The 23965-nt window shown below is 44.0% G+C and overlaps 2 protein-coding genes across 2 annotated transcripts; one reads left to right on the top strand and one right to left on the bottom strand.

The window, feature by feature from the left end:
- Window positions 1–277: 277 nt before the first annotated feature.
- Window positions 278–13146, top strand: LOC105030224 (elongation factor 2). The gene is made up of 15 exons (XM_013136985.4): window positions 278–527; window positions 1679–1893; window positions 3441–3622; window positions 5579–5790; window positions 8011–8195; window positions 9162–9267; window positions 9370–9483; window positions 9666–9804; window positions 10043–10238; window positions 10394–10652; window positions 10816–10923; window positions 11092–11445; window positions 11547–11729; window positions 12386–12518; window positions 12726–13146. The coding sequence occupies exons 1-15, from the start codon at window positions 525–527 to the stop codon at window positions 12917–12919; spliced, it is 2583 nt and encodes an 860-aa protein (XP_012992439.1). The 5' UTR covers window positions 278–524; the 3' UTR covers window positions 12920–13146.
- pias2 (protein inhibitor of activated STAT, 2) lies at window positions 13083–23942 on the bottom strand. Its single transcript, XM_029124542.2, has 14 exons — window positions 23841–23942; window positions 21669–21859; window positions 20662–21127; window positions 20314–20401; window positions 20074–20124; window positions 19839–19929; window positions 19577–19711; window positions 19329–19434; window positions 18739–18812; window positions 18401–18561; window positions 17636–17769; window positions 16561–16738; window positions 16045–16181; window positions 13083–15875 (listed from the first exon to the last, which is right to left on the bottom strand). The coding sequence occupies exons 3-14, from the start codon at window positions 20786–20788 to the stop codon at window positions 15649–15651; spliced, it is 1509 nt and encodes a 502-aa protein (XP_028980375.1). The 5' UTR covers window positions 20789–21127; window positions 21669–21859; window positions 23841–23942; the 3' UTR covers window positions 13083–15648.
- Between the last annotated feature and the right edge of the window lie 23 nt (window positions 23943–23965).

Here is a 23965-nt window from a genome sequence, read left to right as displayed (position 1 = left end):
GTGAATTTGAATCCAGACCTCACTCGATTTGTGATTTTGGTTTCCATTGACCGTTGTTGTACAGGACGCAGCCTACAGTAAAGATTTTGATCTTTAATATATTTCCTTCATCAAGACCCGATGTGTGATTTAAGTGTTCCCTTAATTTTTTTTTTAGCAATGTATATTTTTTCTTTCACAACATTGCATAATGTTGCCTAAATATTCACGCCAAAACATCTATCTTCATTCCAGCGGGTACTGGCAGTCAGTGCGCATCACGGACAGAAACACCTTGCATAGCGGTGACTACGCAGAATCAGCTACGACCACGAACGTTATCGTTCTAAAGGGACATTCGCTGTTGTATGCCTTTTAATTTCAGCTCTGTCCGTGACACTTAGTGACATATTACACATGACCCCCAGAGTGCCGGCTGTCGTAGCATTTAACCAAGATCAGTGCGTCATATTTTCTCTTTCCCCCCTTGTCCCCCGACGAAGAGGGTCAACCGGCCGAGGCTGGGGATCTAACCAACTGCAATCATGGTAAGCATATATAGCATGTGTTACTGGGTGGTATATAATGTGAACATAATACATTTTAGAATGTCATATTTGTTCTTTATAAAACACACGATCTCTTTATGTTGCGCTCTATTTAATTTTCGATGACGTAGGGCTGATTCTTTTGGCATCCGAATGAAAACAATGTTTCATTTCGCCGATTAACCTTATAAGAATGCTCTTGAAATGAAAAAGACGTCATACCAGTGAATAAAATGTTTGAACTACAGTTGGAAATAGAGCGTAAAGTCTATTGGATTGTTTTGGCCGAACAAATAAAATGATCAGTGCAGATGATTGATTTCAGGTAATTTTCGATTTCTATGTGATGCAATTCTCCTGTTGCAAACAATTTTTCGTTAGGCTTCAGGCCTATACTGAGCGTGCTTATTCTGCAGGGGTACAGTCAGGCAGAGTACCGTTACCCCCGGCCGGTGATATAAATAGCTCAAGCACGCCCCGTTCCCTGAGATGGCCGTATTAAAGTTTCATGTCCTCACTTTGGGCAACAGTGCCTGCCCCTGTAGCATAGGGGATGCCCAGACGCAGCTACCTAGGCTGCACAACTGTTTAGAAACGGTGTTGTAATTGTACACAAGATCTGTTTAAATGAAACAATACCGGTGTAGGAGCTCGGGTTACGATCGACTCGTGTTACATTGTCCTTGGTGTGCTTATATAGGCTAATGCAGCAAACAATTAAGCTTCGCGATTAAAAAATAGTGACAGTGTTAAAGATGCAATCTGGGACTAAGCAAATAACAAAATATTTGTTTAATCCTCCCATTGTAGGCTGGATGTGTAATGTGTTCATGTATGTACATAATCTATATATGTAGAATCACTATAATTCCTTAGCCATGGAAATCAGTTTCAACGTGAATTGTGCTGACATCACACACAGCAAATACCTGACATAGTAAACAATCATTTAGGAGCCTGTTTCGGTTTGACAGTGCCAGTTTTTCTACCAGTGGCCAAAAATCTCGGAATGCATCTTAAATTTTTTTGAGAGAGAGTTACACACACACACACACACACACACACACACACATAGACTCTACAGGAGAAGGACAGCGACAAAGGTGTAAATTACCCCCACAAACCCACCCTTCCCTCTGCTCCCCACCTAGGTGAACTTTACAGTAGACCAGATCCGCGCGATCATGGACAAGAAGTCCAACATCAGGAACATGTCTGTGATTGCTCATGTGGACCACGGGAAATCCACGCTTACCGACTCCTTGGTGTGCAAGGCTGGCATCATCGCTGGTGCCCGGGCTGGTGAGACACGTTTCACAGACACCAGGAAGGACGAGCAGGAGAGGTGTATCACCATCAAGTCGACGTAGGTGTTCCTGCTAGTCCATATAGTTGTTATTCTTCCATGTGTAGTGTACAGAACAGTCTATATAGCTGGTCACTGTGTAGTGTACAGAACAGTCTATATAGCTGGTCACTGTGTAGTGTACAGAACAGTCTATATAGCTGGTCACTGTGTAGTGTACAGAACAGTCTATATAGCTGGTCACTGTGTAGTGTACAGAACAGTCTATATAGCTGGTCACTGTGTAGTGTACAGAACAGTCTATATAGCTGGTCACTGTGTAGTGTACAGAACAGTCTATATAGCTGGTCACTGTGTTGTGTACAGAACAGTCTATATAGCTGGTCACTGTGTAGTGTACAGAACAGTCTATATAGCTGGTCACTGTGTGGTGTACAAAACAATCTATATAGCTGGTCTCTGTGTAGTTTACAGAACAGTCTATATAGCTGTTCACTGTGTAGTGTAGGGAACAGTCTATATAGCTGGTCACTGTGTAGTGTACAGAACGGTCTATATAGCTGGTCTCTGTGTAGTGTACAGAACAGTCTATATAGCTAATCACTGTGTAGTGTACAGAACAGTCTATATAGCTGGTCACTGTGTAGTGTACAGAACGGTCTATATAGCTGGTCACTGTGTAGTGTACAGAACGGTCTATATAGCTGGTCACTGTGTAGTGTACAGAACAATCTATATAGCTGGTCACTGTATTTTACGGAACAGTCTATATAGCTGGTCACTGTGTAGTGTACAGAACAGTCTATATAGCTGGTCACTGTGTAGTGTAGAGAACAGTCTATATAGCTGGTCACTGTGTAGTGTACAGAACAATCTATATAGCTGGTCACTGTAGTGTACAGAACAGTCTATATAGCTGGTCACTGTGTGGTGTACAGAACAGTCTATAACTGGTCACTGTTTAGTGTACAGATTAGTGCCTTTACAACAATATGGTCTATGTTTCTTTTCTGGGTTACCATTGTGTCATTGACAATGAAATTGTTTCAGTTGTCAATTGCTCACAAAGTCCAACCAAAATGTGACTTCCACTTTTAACTGAGCTCTGAACTGTCCAGGGAGCAATTAGTGTCGTTCACAAGGACAAAATGATTTATTTATTTTACTTGCCTGCTCAGGGATTCAATCTAGCAATGTTTCATTTCTACCAGGCCATCAGACAGATATCATATTCAATCGTTGGCACAAACTTTTATGTCAGGCATCAATGAATGGGTACCAGGGTCGCTCTGGTGGTCCATCATGTCAGTTCATTACAGTGATAACCCCATTTGGGAATAACAGATATCTGTATCTGAGGTAGGTCTACTAAGCTAAGATCTGTTCAGCAATTAACTTGATTTAATCATTTTAATATAATTTACCAGATCACAGGTACTTACATTCTCAGCATGATTCCAGAAGACTCTATTGGATACATACAGCCCCGACATGATCTGTGCAGCAACACTTATTACCTCTGTCCAGCCTAACGTGGGACTGTTTGAAAGACAGACATTATCTATGCTGTGGTCAAGACGGTGACCTGTCCTCCCTCCCTCCTGCAGAGCCATTTCTCTATACTATGAGCTGGCTGCGAATGACTTGGCCTTCATCAAACAGTGCAAGGATGGGTCTGGCTTCCTCATTAACCTTATAGACTCTCCGGGCCATGTGGACTTCTCCTCCGAGGTGACCGCTGCTCTCCGCGTCACAGACGGCGCTCTAGTAGTGGTAGACTGTGTCTCAGGTACGCCAGGGAAGGGCATCTGAACTGACTACCTGTTTGCTTTGTAGTGCACGACTTTTTGGCCTGGGCATAATCAATCCTGGAGAGACTTCTCAAAAGTAGTGCACTATTTGTTTTGGGACGTAACCTTGGTAGTGTGCTGGCTGTTGTGCATCCAATGCTTGGCTCTTCACTCACACTCGAGCAACAGCCTGTGATGCTTTATGGTCAAGGTTATTTATTTGGCATTTGGTTTACATACCTAGTGAAAAGGGGTGGTTTATCTAGAGTGATCCCTATTAGTAATCCTTTCATACTGTCAGTAGTGCAATAGTCAATGTACATGATGGCCCAAAATAACCCATAGCATCACCACTGCTCAATTCTCTCATTCACTCAAATGTCATTTTGTTTGATATTTTATTTTAAAACACTGGCTCTCAAAATATTTAATTGGTTTTATGTTGGGAAATATTTGTATGGAAAAAAAACTAATATCAGGAAATGGAAGCTACAACACACAATCCAGGCACTATGAAGAAAAGGCTGTCCCTAAAATAGCGCTTAGAGAGAGAAGCCACAAGGGGCCGACAATCACTTGAAGGAGCTACAGAGTTCAGTGGCTGGATGGATATATATGGTGCAGCAGTTAACCATATCAAGGGCTCTGCATAAAACTGTCCTGTATTGGAGAGTGGCAAGAAAGAAGCCATTACTCAGGTAACATCAAGTACCATCTGACCCTGCTGTGATGTCCAAAAAGGTTTTGTGGTCAGATAAGACTATGATAGAGGGTTTTGGCCAAAACTGCTAAGTGATATGTGTGGTGCAAATCTAACCCAGCCCATCTCTCAATACACACAATACCTACAGTGATTTATGGTGGTGGCAGCATCATGCTGTGGGGACGCATCACATCAGCAGGGACAGGGCATCTTGTTAATATTGAAGGAACAATGTACAGCCATGTGAAAAAGTAATTACACCCCATGGTATCATATGCAAATGGGAAAAATTCCAACCCACTGGTAATCTACATAGGACAGGTTGTCCTACACCATTCAGACCAGGAGCTGACCAAATGATGTTAATTGAAATCTCTAAAATACCCAGGGTAACAGCAAGCTCTCTACAAACCTCTCTTGCCACAATCAATGATGAAGTGGATTAATCAACTGTTGGAAAGAGGCTGCACAAAGTTGGGCTACATGGGAATTCAGGAAGGAAGGAAATTAATATTAAGACATGAGTGGTGTCAACACCTGGCGATAACACTTGGGAAAGAAATAAAATACTGGGACAAAATTCTCAGGACAGATTAGTCAAAAGTGGAGTTGTTTGGCTGCAATACCAGATATTATATTTGGCAAAAACGAAACACTGCCTATGAACAGAAGAAACTTATACCAACCATGGAATAGGTGAGCTTTTCTTTTCAATATGTTTTACAGTGATCCAGTCAAAGGCCTGAGCTAAATTCTCGTACTCAAGCATTGTCAAACAAACCAGAACAACCTGTACAAATCAGCCAAGTAGAATGGGGCAAAATCGGACAATGCTTAATGCTGCTGTTGCAGCGAAAGATGGCGTAAGTATACATGTGTAGGGGTTAAATAATTATACAAGCAACATATTTCTGTTTTTTATTTGCTTACAAATATTTCCCGACATGATAATATTGTCAGTGTTTTAAAATATGCATTTTAACAAGATTACAATTCAAGATTACTACTTGTAATTCAGTACAGTGAGAAAGTTGTTCAGGGGTTTGAATGCAAAGCGCTGTATATCCTATATTGGCCCGTCGATTAAACATGTTTTATTATTATTATCAAACACATCCTGACTGATTTGGTTTTGAACACAGAAAAACAATACATTGAAAATGTAACTCTTTCACAGCTTCTGCAGATGGCCTTGTTGACCTCATTATAGTTCCTGTCAGGTGACCCCGTGCTGATCCTCCTGTCCCAATAGGTGTGTGTGTTCAGACCGAGACAGTGCTGAGACAGGCCATCGCTGAGCGGATCAAGCCCGTTCTGATGATGAACAAGATGGACCGGGCCCTTCTAGAGCTGCAACTGAAGCCTGAGGCGCTCTTCTCCACCTTCCAGCGCATCGTGGAGAATGTCAATGTCATCATCGCCACCTATGGGGAGGATGAAGGAGGACCCATGGGCAGCATCATGGTAAGTATGGATAAAAATGAACTGTTCCATAGATCTACAGATTACTCTACAGATTACATATGACTCTACAGATTACTCTACACATTACATATGACTCTACAGATTACTCTACACATTACATATGACTCTACAGATTACTCTACACATTACATATTACTCTACACATTACATATGACTCTACAGATTACTCTACACATTACATATGACTCTACAGATTACTCTACACATTACATATGACTCTACAGATTACTCTACACATTACATATGACTCTACAGATTACTCTACACATTACATATGACTCTACAGATTACTCTACACATTACATATGACTCTACAGATTACTCTACACATTACATATGACTCTACAGATTACTCTACACATTACATATGACTCTACAGATTACTCTACACATTACTCTACATTTGACTCTACAGATTAATCTACACATGACTCTACATATGACTCTACAGATTACTCTACACATTACATATGACTCTAAAGATTACTCTACAGATTACAGATTAGTTTCCAGATTACAGATCACTCAACAGATTACTCTTCATAACACTATTCAGTATTAGTAGTAATTCAGTAGTATGTCAGTGTTAGCATATCAGTATTTACCTATGTCAGTATGTATGTCAGTAGTATGTCAGTGTTAGCTTATCAGTATTTACAAATGTCAGTATGTACACTGCTCAAAGAAATGAAGGGAACACTTAAATCACACATCAGGTCTTGATGAACGAAATATAGCGAATGTCCCTATAGAACGATAACGTTGTTGGTTGTAACGGGAATGAAGATAGATGTTTTGTCATCAATATTTAGGCATCATTGTGCAATGTTGTGAAAAACAAAATATACAATATAAATTAAGGGAACACCTAAATCACACATCACATTTCATGAGGGCAACTCATGTGTCTCAGAAGTGTGTATGGCCCCCGCATGCCGCTATGCACTCCTGAAAACATCTGGGCATGCTCCTGATGAGACGGTGGATGGTGTCTTGGGGGATCTCCTCCCAAACCTGAATCTGGGCATCAGTGAGCTCCTGGACAGTCTGTGGCGCTACTTGGCCACGTCGAATGCACCAATACATAACGTCCCAGAGGTTCTCAATTGGATTCAGGTCTGGGGAACATGATGGCCAGTCAATGGCATCAATGCCTTCGTCATCCAGGAACTGCCTACACACTCTGTCCACATGAGGCCAGGCATTGTCCGGTACCAGGAGGAACCCAGGGCCCACTGCACCAGTGTAAGATCTGATGATGGGTCTGAGGATTTTATCCCGGTACCTAACAGCAGTCAGGGTACTGTTGGCTAGCACGTGGAGGTCTATGCGACACTCCAAGGATATGCCTCCCCAGACCATCACTAACCCACCGCCAAACTGGTCATGCTACTTGCAACGGCAAGTATGGATGTGCCATCCTGGAGGAGCTGGATTGCCTGTACAACCTGAATGGGCTGCAGGTACCACCTGGTGACATTGATTCACAATCGCTTCTGCTTCCTAACTGGACAGATTGGTATCCCTGAAGTTTAATTGACTTGGTGTTACACTGTGATGATTACGTGTTCCCTTAATGTTTTTGAGCAGTGTATGTCAGCAGTAGGCCAGTGTCTGTATGTATGTAGTTTCACACACAGTATGTTTCCTAAACAGAGGACCACCATCTGGAGCCATGGTAGCCCAGGACAGAGGAGGACACTATATTTTTAACAGCACAATGACACCTGCTATAAGGGCATGTTAGAAATGGCACCCTATTCCCTGTGTAGTGCAGTACATAACCAGGCCCCTATAGCTGCCTATTCCCTGTGTAGTGCAGTACATAACCAGGCCCCTATAGCTGCCTATTCCCTGTGTAGTGCAGTACATAACCAGGCCCCTATAGCTGCCTATTCCCTGTGTAGTGCAGTACATAACCAGGCCCCTATAGCTGCCTATTCCCTGTGTAGTGCAGTACATAACCAGGGCCTTATAGCTGCCTATTCCCTGTGTAGTGCATTACATAACCAGGCCCTTATAGCTGCCTATTCCCTGTGTAGTGCAGTACATAACCTGGCCCCTATAGCTGCCTATTCCCTGTGTAGTGCAGTACATAACCAGGCCCCTATAGCTGCCTATTCCTCCACCACTGTTAACCATGGCCTGATTCTTTCTGAGCTTCTAGACTGACCCAGGTCCTGGTGTGTCCCGGTGTAGGTGGACCCAATGGTGGGCACAGTGGGCTTTGGTTCGGGGCTACACGGCTGGGCCTTCACCCTGAAGCAGTTTGCTGAGATGTATGTGGCCAAATTCACAGCCAAGGGAGAACAGAAGACGGAGATGAACCCAGAGGAACGCTGCAAGAAAGTCGAGGACATGATGAAGAAACTTTGGGGGGAAAAGTGAGTTCTAGATGGAAGAGAAGACAAGGGGTATAGAGAGGAGAAACAGGAGAGGAGAGGAGAAACAGGAGAGGAGAAAGGAGAAACAGGAGAGCAGAGAGGAGAAACAGGAGAGTATAGAGGAGAAACAGGAGAGCAGAGAGGAGAAACAGGAGAGTATAGAGGAGAAACAGGAGAGGAGAAACAGGAGCGTAGAGAGGAGAAACAGGAGAGGAGAGAGGAGAAACAGGAGAGTAGAGATGAGAAACAGGAGAGTAGAGAGGAGAAACAGGAGAATAGAGAGGAGAAACAGGAGAGGAGAGAAGAGAAACAGGAGAGCAGAGAGGAGAAATAGGAGAGGAGAGAGGAGAAATAGGGGAGGAGAGAGGAGAAATAGGGGAGGAGAGAGGAGAAATAGGGGAGGAGAGAGGAGAAATAGGAGAGTAGAGAGAGAAACAGGAGAGTAGAGAGGAGAAACAGGAGCGCAGAGAGGAGAAACAGGAGAGCAGAGAGGAGAAATAGGGGGAGAGGAGAAATGGGAGAGTAGATACTCAGTAGTAATTTGTACACCAGCCTCAATGAAGTAGCTGTCAACAAAGTCTGTGCTAGAAGGAAGACAAATAAGCAAGCGTTAATAAGCATTTGTTCCCACTTGCTTAATGCAGGCGACAGAGTTCTTTTGGATTATCTTTAAAGAGGATGGGTTTCATACGTTCTCTGAAAATGGCCAGGGACTCAAGGGGAAGGTGGTTCGACTATTGAGGGTGCCAGGACAGAGTGGTTTGGAATGGGCTGAAGGGAAGCTGCCCTCCCGTAGGGGCGGGACGCCAAGGGCACAGAGTCCAGTTCAGTTGAGGATAATGTATATTATTCCAGAGTCCAGTTCAGTTGAGGATAATGTATATTATTCCAGAGTCCAGTTCAGTTGAGGATAATGTATATTATTCCAGAGTTCAGTTCAGGTAATGATAATGTGTATTATTTCAGGTTCTTCGACCCTTCATGTGGAAAGTTCAGCAAATCAGCCACCAATGCCGCAGGTGAAAAGCTTCCACGCACGTTCTGCCAACTTGTCCTGGATCCCATCTTTAAGGTTTGCTCATGCTAATGATCTGATGTTGATCATACTCAAATTACTGAAATCGTTTTTTTTGTTTAGAATCGAGTCTGGAGTAAATAATGTGTTTTTACAAAGGTTTTTGACGCCATCATGAACTTCAACAAAGAGACCGCTGAAAAACTGATTAAGAAACTGGATGTTAAGCTGGATGCTGAAGACAAAGAGAAAGAAGGGAAGCCTTTACTGAAGGTGTGTTGCTGCTTCATAAATGTTCTAAAGAGCCATTGGCAAAAACATCCCAGATTGAACAGGAGTGGTGCTCAGTAACGACAAAACATAATGAAAAGAGAAGGTACTGAAACCCGTTAGCCTCCTCCTTTCACATCGTCACTTCATGTTTGCACACGTGTTGGTGTTGGTGTTTTCCGCAGGCAGTGATGCGCCGCTGGCTGCCAGCAGGGGACGCTCTCCTCCAAATGATCACCATCCACTTGCCCTCCCCCGTCACTGCACAGAGGTACCGCTGTGAGCTGCTCTACGAGGGTCCCGGAGACGATGAGGCCGCTATGGGTGACTTTATAGACTTCAATATGGGCTTCTGGCCATGTGTCAATTCATCATCTACTACTACAAATCTATTAGTAGTAGTATTAGTATTACAAGTAGTAGTAATACTGGTAGTAGTAGTAATGGAAGTGGCAGTAGTAACAATGGAAGTAGTAGCGGTGGTAGTAGTAGTAGTCATAGTAACCAGATTTTCATCCTTCTCTCCAAATCCCTGGTGGCCTGGCCTCCTAACCCCTCCCAGGCATTAAGAACTGTGACCCCAAAGCTCCCCTAATGATGTATATCTCCAAGATGGTTCCCACCAGCGACAAAGGTCGCTTCTATGCCTTTGGCCGGGTCTTCTCTGGCATGGTGGCAACGGGGCAGAAGGTTCGGATAATGGGACCCAACTACACACCTGGCAAAAAGGAAGACCTGTACCTAAAGCCCATTCAGAGGTATATGGAAGATTTAGCACTTTAAGGACACTATGTCATATTTAACAGCTCCAGTCAATCCATCCCACCTTCTGAACATACATGTAGTCCCCTAATTAACATCATCTAACTAATAGACCCAACTAGTTGTCCTTTCTGTTCCCACTGATACACAGAACTATTCTGATGATGGGCCGATACACAGAGCCCATCGAGGACGTTCCTTGCGGCAACATCGTGGGTCTGGTCGGGGTCGACCAGTTCCTGGTGAAGACTGGCACCATCTCCACCTACGAGCACGCCCACAACCTGAGGGTGATGAAGTTCAGCGTCAGCCCTGTGGTCAGGGTGGCCGTGGAGTGCAAGAACCCGGCCGACCTGCCCAAACTGGTGGAGGGCCTGAAACGCCTGGCCAAGTCAGACCCCATGGTCCAGGTACCGTGCAGGCCCAAAATCACCAGCGAAACGTTTTGGTTTGGATGTATTCATGTTTTTTATGGCAGAACGATCAGCATCCAGTTAAGACAGAACAAGTTAGAATTAGTGTTTTGGTTTACCAAAATGTAAAGAAACGGTGTCTGTCCTCTCTTTGTCTCAGTGTATCATTGAGGAGTCGGGAGAACACATTGTTGCCGGAGCAGGAGAGCTGCATCTGGAGATCTGCCTGAAGGATCTGGAAGAGGATCATGCTGGGATTCCCCTGAAAGTGAGATACACATTGACCTACTGCATCTGACAGTACAGAGAAATCACCTTCTATAAATCATATGTTAACTGCTTCTCTGACATGACATCATACTTGTTTCTAATGGATAATGAATGAAGATATTTGAAAGCTGAATTGTCGTAAACAAAATATACTTCTTTCTTCCAGAAATCTGACCCAGTAGTGTCTTATCGCGAGACAGTTAGCGATGAATCAGACCAAATCTGCCTGTCCAAATCCCCTAACAAACACAATCGCCTATACATGAAGGCCCGGCCCTTCCCGGACGGCCTGGCCGAGGACATTGACAAGGGGGAGGTAAGCGCCAGACAAGAGCTGAAGATCAGGGCTCGCTACCTGGCAGAGAAGTACGAGTGGGAGGTGACAGAGGCCCGGAAGATCTGGTGCTTTGGCCCCGACGGGACCGGACCCAACATCCTGACGGATGTCACCAAGGGAGTCCAGTACCTCAATGAGATCAAGGACAGTGTGGTGGCAGGGTTCCAGTGGGCCTCCAAGGAAGTGAGCAGAAAACAGCACCCCCGTTAGCACCTTGGGAACCCTCTTGAATGCTAAACCCACTAGAGAACCGGGCCACATCTGAAGTGCCTCCTGTTTTGCAGGGCGTCCTGTGTGAGGAGAACATGAGGGGGGTACGCTTCGACGTCCACGATGTGACACTGCACGCCGACGCAATCCACCGAGGGGGCGGGCAGATCATCCCCACGGCACGCCGAGTCATCTACGCTGCTCAGCTCACCGCCCAGCCACGCCTCATGGAACCGGTGTACCAGGTCGAGATCCAGGTGAGACGGGGTGGAACTCTCCAGGGATTTCAGAACCAGATGGAAACGACAGATACATTTAGGGAACATGTACGGCTGGCTAGCGCTGAAGCAAAGCGTGGTTGGTCTTGGATGGGAGACCTGATCCAGCTGGAAGTGGTGTTGAAGGGCCAGCACGGGACAGTTTTCCCCCTGGTTTAAAGATCAGATCCCAATTTCCCAGGGCATGTAATGGGACATTGCCCTAAGGGGTCATCTGTCAGATGGGACATTAAACAGATCTCCCCACTCCCTGTGGTCACTTAAGATCCCATAGCTAATAAGGAGCTAATGTTTTGAGTTAAGCACCACCTCATAGTCTTATTGCCAGAGGCAGAGCTTTAATGGGACCAATGGCACCTATGAGAGCCAGTAGGAGGGGCCCAAAAGTATATCTCATTAACAAAAATAATCAGAAAATACAAGTATATTATGACTCTAATTAGATTAGAAAGTATGTACTTCAGTGATGTACACCTACTTCATGACCCCATAATGGGGGAACCAGGTGGAGGCCTGGGGGAACCATGTCACACACATTGAATATAGTTGGAGATGGAGCCTAGATATTTGACAATTTTAAGAGATTACCTTTCTCCCTTTATTTTTTGTCATTTCGACCTAATTGTCCCTTGCAGTGCCCAGAGCATGTTGTGGGAGGTATCTACGGCGTGCTGAACAGGAAGAGAGGCATGGTGTTCGAGGAGTCTCAGGTCGCTGGAACGCCAATCTTCATCGTGAAGGCTTTCCTTCCGGTCAATGAATCATTCGGTGAGTCGTCAAGCAAAACTGTTTAATGTAAACAAGGCCATGTAAAAGAATTGTCCATTTTGAACTCATTTTAAATTACACACGAAGAGTAATTCAGCGAATCAATTACCCAATTACTGATGATTGGGTAATTGGCAACACCACAGTAAAGGCATTGAACCGAGACCTCCAGGTTGTTTATGAATGTTTTTATTTCCTTAATGTCAGGCTTCACAGCAGACCTGAGGTCCAACACAGGGGGTCAGGCCTTCCCTCAGTGTGTGTTCGACCACTGGCAGATCCTGCCGGGTGACCCCTTCGATGAGACCAGCCGGCCGTGGCAGGTCGTGGCGGACACCCGCAAACGCAAAGGCCTGAAAGAGGGCATCCCTGGTCTGGACAACTTCCTGGACAAACTGTAATCCGTCCAGGTGTGGTTGGGACTGCCGCTTTAAAGTGCAATTTAACCATAGTAGCACTTAATGTGGAAATAAACACAAAAACAGCCAAACCACAGGAAACAGTACAATGCACTGTATTTGAACTGATAGTATGACGGGAAACATTTACTGATACAGGTATTAAAAAAGGATATAGATTTATTAAGTGTGTGATATCCTGCAGGAAAATAAAAAAAATTAGCACCTTGTTTGTTTTGTTTACATCATGACAGCGTGGTGAAATGTGTCCGTTACTTACATTAATCAATTTCTTCCCACATAGTGACATAACTGTAATAAGCAGAGCAATGCAGCTTTATTCAGGGTAAATTACCAAAACTTCTATTCCCTTAATCTGATATTCCCAAAACAATTTTTTTTTAAAATAATTACCCAACTGGATCTAATGCAAGACAAATATTTTCTTAGGCAGGCCCGATGATGTATAAACCCTGGAAAAAACCTGGATGACTGCAGAATATTTACACCACCGTTAAGCCATTTTAACACCCCACTGCTATTGAAATGCATCATTGTTTTATAGTGAACTAAACATTACAGCTGTTAAAGTATAAATGATTCAAAAGTGAAACGATAATTTAGAGGTTACTGTCCCAGTTATTTGAAACATTGGGTTAAAATACTGTATTCCTGAAATCCTTCATATGGAGGAGTGCTCCTACTCAGAGGGCCAAAATGGCCGACCAGTGGCTTCAGAGCCTCTCTGTGTCCAGTGAGCACTATGTAGACAGCCCCTGAACCTTACCAAGGCTATTCAACCCTTACCCAACCAGGGACCGGAGACTACTGGTTTTCTGTTCTACCTCGTCATAAATTGCACCCACCTGGTGTACCAGGTCCAAATAAGTTGATTTGAGGTGGCTATAAAATATTGGAACTGGGTTGGGGGGGCTGAATAGCCCCGCACACCCTCCATCCTTTTATTGCGTTTTCCGCAAATGTACCTGATGATTGGAGTTAACTAATGTGCTAAATAGTTCACCAACTAGCTCAGTACATCACCAGGAGTGACCAATGAGGTTTGAGTCAGACACAAGAATGTAGTTATGTTGATTAAATGTGAAACTTGTCCTCAGATGATTGAATAAGCTCACACTGAATTTTGGGTCCTCACAAATCAATGGCAGAAGAACCAGATTCTGAAAAATACACCTGTTTGGATCTGGATTCCCCTGAGGGACAGTGAGTAGGCGCAGTTTACTTTGTGTTTGGAGTCCAGCAACAGCAATCCAGGGTTTATATCCACCATTGACTAAGTCCCCTTTAGGAGTAATTACTAGTATCTCTTAACTCCAGCTTGCAGGACAGAGATCTGCTGATTATTATTCTAGCCCTGTAATAAGGGGTAAATTAGACCTGGGACAACAGGTGAACACAAGGAGTATTTTGTGTTCCCAAACTGACTTGAGAACTGGTCTAAAGAACTCATACAAAGCTGAGAACGTATAACCTAACTGGCCAAAATATTATTCCTAAATTTAAACCTGCAAACCCACATTTTAGTGTCAAGTTATGGGTTTTATACATGAAATACAATTCACCATTTCAGGCCCTGATTGTTTTTAGCTGTTCAACAAAGCAGTACAAAAAAGGAAGATAAATTAGTTGGTTCGGTGAACAAGGATATAAATGTGTTCACATATCCTGCTTAACCTTCCACACATAAAATGTAAGGTTAAAATGTAGACTCTCCTGGGCCAATAACTGAATATTAATATTAACAAAAATGTACATAAAATAAACGAAATACTAGAAGATTGCCGAAAGGAATAATCATGTGATACACACAACATAAAACAAAAGGACATTAAACTTAAAATTTTTGGGAAAGATGGCCTTTGAGCACTCTTGGCACCCATTTACATGTTGATAATTTGTACAAAAAAACAAAACCAGAAGAGTTCCTCAGGAGAAAAACCTAAGAACTACCTTCCAACACACCCATGTTCAGACACACTTCAGCCTCAGTTCAAAGTATGGTAGGTCTGGAAAACGATTATTGCCGTGACCGAAGGGGAAGTCCACTATCAATCTGTAAGTAAAACAACAGTGAGCTGCCTTGAGATAACACCTCCCAGGTACTGACAAACAGTCATTTCAACCAATCAAAACCTTCAACCGCCTCAGTTCATCCAATGGAAAAGGCGATTATGTAAAAACCGACAGACTTGTAAAAATCAGTTGTCATTTTGTGTAAAAAAACAGAACAGTCCCCACCCTTCCACAGTAGGTCAGAGGTGTGTTGAGGCCAGCTCAGTCATCAAGTCCCACAATCCTTCGCTTCTCCACCCTTGTCTCATATCCTGTTATTATTTCTGATCTGCTGAAAGAAATGCATTTATTGGCCCTTTTAAGTCCCATTGCCACTGGCACACAGAAATGTCCTTTGGCATATTTCCCAAATGATCAGACACCAATTCAGATGAAGAACACGAGACCAGGCCTGGCCCGGGGAGGCGGGATGAAGAACACGAGACCAGGCCTGGGCCAGTGAGGTGGGCCCGTGGGCGTGGTCACTAATATCAGCCTAATTTCCTATAGAACGCACAACTTAAGGCTGAAAGACCAAATCTAGAGTTCACAACATAGGAAACAGGAAAGCATTTGGGACCTCCATGAACGGGCTCTTGATAGGTGGCTTCCCTGAGTTACAGGAGAATCAGCCCAATGAGCTTTCCAGGACAGGAGAATCAGTCCAACGAGATGATGTCTGAGATGCTGCTGGACCCTCCCCCAGTGATGACGCCCGTCTCGTGGGAGGAGCTGGTGGTGGGGTGGTGGGGCTCGTACTGGCTAGAGGAGGACACCAGGGCGGTGCTAGTGGTGGCACTCTGCAGGTTGCTGTTCAGGTGGTCGAGGAACGTGGGGGGGCGGTAATGCTGCTGCTCGCCTTGAATAAGCGAGAACAGATCCAAACCTAGAACAGGGGAGGGGGTCAACTCACAACCACGACTGTCATCAGGCACTAAACAATCACAAAACTGTTTCAATTGGCAAGAAACAGCTCAGCATCTAAGATTAGAGCATTCCAGAAATCCCAACTTGAGGATTCCCAGCCGAACTCCACGGATAGACAGGTGACTCACTCTGCATGTCTGTGGGGATGCTGGACAGGGAGGGGTGTTGGTAGGGGAGGGTGTAGTCAGCTAGCGAGCGCGCCAGGTAGTTGTCCAGGGACTGTACGTTTGGCATGCGCACTGTTGACGGCTGGTAGGTCAATACTCTGAAATAAATACACAGAGGTCAGGCCTAACCAGAAACAGGACAAATACAGAGGTCAGGCCTAACCAGAAACAGGACAAACACAGAGGTCAGGCCTAACCAGAAACAGGACAAATACAGAGGTCAGGCCTAACCAGAAACAGGACAAACACAGAGGCCAGGCCTAACCAGAAACAGGACAAACACAGAGGTCAGGCCTAACCAGAAACAGGACAAATACAGAGGTCAGGCCTAACCAGAAACAGGACAAACACAGAGGTCAGGCCTAACCAGAAACAGGTTTCAGGCTAGAATAAATTATTTTAAGTTTGAGACTACTTAACAAGCCTGCACCTCCTCAGTCTTGTAGAAGAAGACTAGTTAAGGACTAGTTAACTAACCCCTTGTTATGCACTTCCTCAGTCTTAGACATGTAGAGGCATCTCTTCTTGAGTGGCGGATCAGGCTCCTCCTCTTCCTCGCCCTCTGAAGAGCTCTCCAGAGTAAGGTCGATCACGTCTGCCTTCTTATTGGTTGAGCTGGGCTCGCTGTGGGCAGGTACAACAGCACTCTGCCGTGCTGGGGGTGTGTGGAGGAGACAGAGAGGGGTACAGGAAATAAGACTTCAGAAGTAATGACGAACTTACAAAGTAACGGCTCAAACAAGGTATACACATTTCTACCAGGGCGGGCAGACGTCTACGTTTCTACCAGGGCGGGCAGACGTCTACGTTTCTACCAGGGCGGGCAGACGTCTACGTTTCTACCAGGGCGGGCAGACGTCTACGTTTCTACCAGGGCGGGCAGACGTCTACGTTTCTACCAGGGCGGGCAGACGTCTACATTTCTACCAGGGCGGGCAGACGTCTACATTTCTACCAGGGCGGGCAGACGTCTACGTTTCTACCAGGGCGGGCAGACGTCTACGTTTCTACCAGGGCGGGCAGACGTCTACGTTTCTACCAGGGCGGGCAGACGTCTACGTTTCTACCAGGACGGGCAGACGTCTACATTTCTACCAGGGCGGGCAGACGTCTACATTTCTACCAGGGCGGGCAGACGTCTACATTTCTACCAGGGCGGGCAGACGTCTACATTTCTACCAGGGCGGGCAGACGTCTACATTTCTACCAGGGCGGGCAGACGTCTACATTTCTACCAGGGCGGGCAGACGTCTACATTTCTACCAGGGCGGGCAGACGTCTACGTTTCTACCAGGGCGGGCAGACGTCTACGTTTCTACCAGGGCGGGCAGACGTCTACGTTTCTACCAGGGCGGGCAGACGTCTACGTTTCTACCAGGACGGGCAGACGTCTACGTTTCTACCAGGACGGGCAGACGTCTACATTTCTACCAGGGCGGGCAGACGTCTATATTTCTACCAGGGAAAGCTGATCTCTACATGGCGACGGGCTCATTTTAAGGTCTGGAATGGAATAAATGGAACACCAACAAACAACCATGAAGATAATTACGTTCTATTTTTGGGATACAGGTTGAGGACACATTGACAGTCTCTTTCTTTGGTCTCATCGGGCACCAGGTCCCGTCCTCCTGGAACTTGATCTCATCCACGTCCGAACAGTCGTTCAAAATCTCCATGAACAACCTGACAGGAAAGCAGACACACAAAACTATGTTCCCACAATGTTCCTTTTGACATTCATGTTCAGAAGCTGCAAAGAACAGTAGAGTAGTCAGTGTTACTTCTCCCCTCAGAGCCATCCACCCTGGCTAAAATACACTACTGTTCAAAAGTTAGGGCCACTTAGAAATGTCCTTGTTTTTTTAAAGAAAAGCCTGTCTGGTCAGTATGTCTACACTACCATTCAAAGGATGTTATTTTAATGGACAGAAAATGGGCTTTTCTTTAAATAAACCAAAAAATTGTTAGTCTAGTTTTGACCCACAACTAGACTAACAACAACCAAGATCATGAATGATATGAGATCTAGCGGTCTGTGCTCAGTGTCTGGGAAACGTCCAGCTGCAGAATGAATTCAAATCCACTGACTACAGCCATTTATTACCACTCTCACCTCCATCTCTCTGTCCTCTGTCAACAAAACATAACAGTGGCCAAATATTTAAACATGGAGCTCGTAGTATGACTAATAAGACAAGTCCAGTGGATATCATGTTGACAGACATCCTTCCGGTCATGTCCAGTGGATATCATGTTGACAGACATCCTTCCGGTCATGTCCAGTGGATATCATGTTGATAGACCAGGTACCAACCCATCAATGATGAGGCTCTCGTAGGCAGCCTTCTGGTCACAGACTGGGCAGATCCAGGTGGGCTTTTTCTCATTCATCTGCAGGTAGAGTGCTGCGTCGAAACACTGCAAGTGGGAACAGGTGACTGCTCGACACGGAACGGTCAGACGCATCTTCCCCAGCTGCAAGTGGTGGGTGGGGGTTCAGAGAGAGATGGAGAGGGAATGGATCAGGTGCAGAAGAATGAAGAGAGAGCAACAGTAACAGAACAACAGAGACACTGATTATTAACACATCAGCCTAGAAAGCCTTCCTGGACTCAGATGAACACACTGACAGGATGAAATTCCTGTACTTACGGGGCACATGAGAGACACCCTGAGGCTGGTCGTGGCAATCTCACTGTCGGGGTCTGCGGTCAGCTTCTCTTTTACTGCGAAACGGGCAGGGAGAGGTCAGAGACATTACCCATGAATCACACTAGCGTGTCAGAGACATTACCCATGAATCACACTAGCGTGTCAGAGACATTACCCATGAATCACACTAGCGTGTCAGAGACATTACCCATGAATCACACTAGCGTGTCAGAGACATTACCCATGAATCACACTAGCGTGTCAGAGACATTACCCATGAATCACACTAGTGTGTCAGAGACATTACCCAAGAATCACACTAGCGTGTCAGAGACATTACCCATGAATCACACTAGTGTGTCAGAGACACTACCCATGAATCACACTAGTGTGTCAGAGACATTACCCATGAATCACACTAGCGTGTGTGGAACAGTGTTGAAGTATACATGATTATCAGAAGTGCACGCAAAAACAATAAAACAATTGCCTAGAATGGATCAGGAGACGCTGCCACAAAATACACATAAATATATCAAAATATAGTTGAAGGTTGAGCAGTTAAAATGGAGATTGATTAGTGTCTTTACTCAGTGCTCTTGAGTGGTCAGGGTTTCTGATGCCTTTCATTCGGAGTCTCTGCAACAGCAGAGGTGATGTGAGCTGCCTCACCAGGTAGACGGACATGGAGTACGTCTGGAAAACACCACATCAACACACATACAACAGCACAATTCAGTACTGTATTGTTACTAGAACAATGCTAGTACTATATTATTAATTACTACACTAGACATGCATTATTACTATTAATATGCTGACAGGGTCCGTTGCTCACCTTTCCAATTTCGGGAGCCCATGTGACTGAGACTTGATTGGGCACTGCAGAAGACAATCTGACCAATGAGGTAATGTTTAAAGGTCTTCCTGGTCTCTTCTGTTCCACTCCATTCTTAGGGGGTGGGGCGTAACCCTAGAAAAATGTACAAGGCATAGCATGAGGGTTCTGAACTTCACCACTGAGTTTGGCAGTATTCTGTGTTGCCTTCTAGATCATAAAGAACACCTGACCCCAGAGTGGCAGACACAGCAGTGCTTACCGGTAAGGGGAACAGCTTCCCATTTACTTTAATACACAGACTGGTGGGGTAGTTGTCTTCTTGAGGACAACTGGTTTCTGACAGACAGAACCTTCAAGGAGGAAAACGAAAGACATATGAGAAGCAATCAGAGCATGCTCAGAAAGCGCTTCCAGGGGAATCCTTCCTCGGGTAGAAGGCGTCGGCCTGCGTTCCGCGATGTTCCAAGCATTCCAGCCATTCCAAAGATTCTCACCTCATTTGGATCTGGACCATGTAGTCCCTCCTGCCACCAGGCAGAAAGTCCCTTTAAGAGATAATAAAACATGCTGTCAAAACCACAACACCTGTGGAAAATAGCAGTGCACAACAGACTGCAGTTCACTAGAGTAGAACACAGTGGATTATTCTGTAAATAAAGCTCAGCAGAATGACGTGTGGTAAAGAACTGTGTTCTGCAGAGTAAGAGTACAGAGGTAAAGTGACTGTTCCATACCTGGAGATACACACCTCCCTGACTTGTTGAGGTGTCAAGGCAAAGATGAAGTACTTCTCCTGGTGGTATCTCTGAACGGTACTGGCTCCTAACAACAAAAGCATGTCCCCATCAGGTGACACAATGCAAGAAAAACAGAAGACACTTCAAAGCAGTTGATATATTTATATTTTCTTAAGGCAGTATGCGAGGTGTCTGAAGTAATGGCAACATAAAGGCTGGATTCAGATTGGGCAATAGGGTAATCAGTTTTTAAACATCATGAACTAACATCAGTAAATCATTGAGTTTGTCCGCTAAGTAAATCAAGGCAAGTTATATGGTGGAGGTCCACCTAGAAGAATTTACCAGGGAGACACTGACCAAGGCTGGAGGGCTTGATGAGGACATCCAACACGTCATAGAATGGCAGAGCCCTCATCTGGACATCTGGGTGTACGGGGGGGATTAGGGGGGCAGGCTGCTGCAGATTCATCCTGAGCTCCTGATTGGACTCCTCGCCAAGCAGCAGAGAATCACCAGAGAGGAGCAGAGAATCACCAGAGAGGAGCAGAGAATCAGGGTACCAGGAGACAACACCACTGCCCCCCAAAGCCGAGAAGAACACAGACTTGATGTGGGGTCAAGCCGGGGGGACTAGTGTCTAAAGTTGATAAAGTTCCTTGATTTTGATCTGCACCGCGGGACAACAGGAGGCGTTCTTTAGGAGCTGTGAGGCCCTCAGAAGGAGATCATGCTTGCAACCACTCTTGTTTCGTCTGGCAAAGCCCAGCAACACTTGTAGCTTGGACACTCTGAAACTTGATAACAGACTCTGCAGAGAGGAGAAAGGAATACAGACCAACATGAGCCTCAAAGTCTTAATGTCATGAAGTCAATGTTAATCCATGACTGACCCCATTAGGATAATCATTTAGGACACATTTGCATACATTTGATAAAAACAACAACTGATGAGTGTAATGTTTAAACTGTCAAAAGTTGTTTTCAACAGAAAAACTGCATTTACAAGATGACAATATTGCAATAATTGGACAAAACTTTACAGCAAATAAAAACTCAAACCCAAAGGCTGGAGGGCTTGAAAAACAATTTTACATCTTAAGATATTTAAACTATATTGCTAACTTAAAATGGGACAGCCAGATAAGCACCTAATTTAAAGCAAAAATACCAAACATGTCGTTTAGAACATAATGGCAAGCTGAAATTATGTAATATTCATAATCAACTGATGATCAGACTGCTAACCCCCCATTCGCGAGATGGCTTGAACCCTCCCAGCCCCAGATATCATCCCTCCCTCAACAGAACTATTCAATCACAACCAAAAAAGTAAGAAAACACCAACTGACCCTTAATGATATGGTCCATGCTTGATCGCTCATACGTGCATATTTTCTTTTTTCTTACAAATCCTTATTCTATGTGACCGTTATGCATCTACAATGTTGAGAATAATGCCAGACGTGTCAGATTTAACATTGGGAGAACATGGCAGTGGCAAGGCTGAGATGTGACAGATGACCAGTCAGGCTGAGCTTGACTTCAAAAAGAAAGAAAAACACATCATCATATGGTTAGACACGCAAAGGAAAACAGTGGGAAAGCAGAATCATGGCCATGGTGAGAATTTGTTAGGCTATACAAAATAATACAACAGTACACAAATAAGTATTGTAATGACAGTCAATTGTAATATGATCATTTAAAAAGTAACAGTCAGCATCAAAATTAAGAAATTATTCTTTAAACTTTTCCTTAAACTAATATTGTTTTCTCAGTAGTAATCTAGCTAGCCAACATTCTACAACGGGCTGCTCAAAATTAAGCGCTGAGATTGGTTGAAATGAGTTCTAAGCTGCGGTAAAAAAAAACATTTTACATTTCACACAGGTAAACCTATGCTAAGCAGGATGTTTTTTTACTTTTCTGAAAAATCAACATGAGATCAATGTCCAACTTAATTTACAGTTTTGTTTTACTCTGATGAAATCAGGCATCAGCATACAGTTGATGAACAAAGTACAAATATAATGTAAAACCAAACACAGAATACATGTACTGACTCTCTTGTTTCAGTTTGAACTTCAATGTAACTGTACTTGGTTGTGCATTTCCATAACATTGGAAAGGTGAGGAGGAAGAGCTAGAATAGCATTGTCTAGTTATAAGTTAATTAAATAAAAACAAGCACTGTTGAACCTACAATAATTCCCTTTTTATGTAAAACAGTATGGTGGTTACAGTTTACTGTAGGGCTCTGCCTGAAGAGCCAGATTTGCTGTCAAACAAATAGCGCTCAGCAAGGCAAAATTTGTCTGAACTGTTTTTAAATATATATCAAATGACAAACATTAAATGTGAATATGTTACTAATTTGAAAATAATGTTGGTAACCTGAAAATCTGCAAACTCTAGGATGTGACAAACAAGTTTTATATCCTGGCATAACTGATCTATAGTAGGTGGCCATTATAAGACAGCAGGGAAGCAGTGATAAAAATGTAGCACCACAGCCTTGTGTATAATTGTATTACTGAACCACACTAACCCGGTCTACACTAACAGCTGTGATGAACTCACTCAATAGAGTGAAAACCTAGGGGAACAATCATTCCACCAAACAAATGTATGCCCATTTGACAAACAATTTGGCTGTAGAACTTATACTTAAATACCTATACTTAAATATATAAGTTGCAATGAGAAACGTTATGTTCCATACACCCTACTTGTTGTAAAATCGGCACTTAATGTTTAACAGAACAATTTTTACTGGACAAACGCCCTGCCCCTCCCTTTTCGGAGTTTAGGAAGTGTATCGCTACGAAAACCGTTTTTTCTTCAACAGAACGAATATACCCCTGACAAACAACTAATCTGAACGTACATATAGGAAATAGTTTACGTTTATAGCATATTTAGAAGATTGTTGGAGGTCTAATAAAGATCTTAGCTTAACATATTAATTTTTAATAATAGTTCAATAATTAGTTACATACATGATGCTAAGATAACAGTAGTGCGTTTGAATTGCTAACTAATTCGTATGCCGGAGGTAGCAATCTTGTTAGATCAGCTAGCCCAGCAAATATGTATGCACAGTACATGCAGGAGTTGTATATAAAAATTACTAAAATGTTACATGCATATTGTGAGATGTTACAGTATGTAAATACTGACATACATTAATAAAAGTTACCTAACTATTAGATTATAATTTCGCTTTTCTTAGATTATAACTACTGCTGGCTAATTGTTGTTAGCTAGCCAGCCCCGGCGTGCATTCAGTACGCCTAGGACAGAGCTACCGCGGTCTTTAGCAAACGTCGTTAGCTAGGTTAAATAACAAATATACACCGCACTGTATGGTTAGCTGGCTAGGTATTTAGCTACGTATTTTTGGCTACGTAGAGCAAATTCCAGCGACAATCAACCTTAAACTGACACGACACATTTCTCAGGTAGAGGAATTCGTTAAAGTGCAGATTTATCTTAATGCTATCAAGTGGTTTTATGCCTACCCGTAGCTCCTCAAATTTCGCCATTTTCTTGTAAAGAACCTCCCCGTCACGTGACAGGTGTCGGGCTGCTCTTCCGGGCGTTGATTCCGGACATTACCCACGCCTCTTTCTGGGCGAGAAAGTGA

Source organism: Esox lucius, chromosome 13 (genome assembly GCF_011004845.1).
Source record: "Esox lucius isolate fEsoLuc1 chromosome 13, fEsoLuc1.pri, whole genome shotgun sequence".
NCBI classification, from domain to species: Eukaryota; Metazoa; Chordata; class Actinopteri; order Esociformes; family Esocidae; genus Esox; species Esox lucius.
Note: the sequence above shows the minus strand (reverse complement) of the source record. Positions and strands in the feature narration are given on the sequence as shown.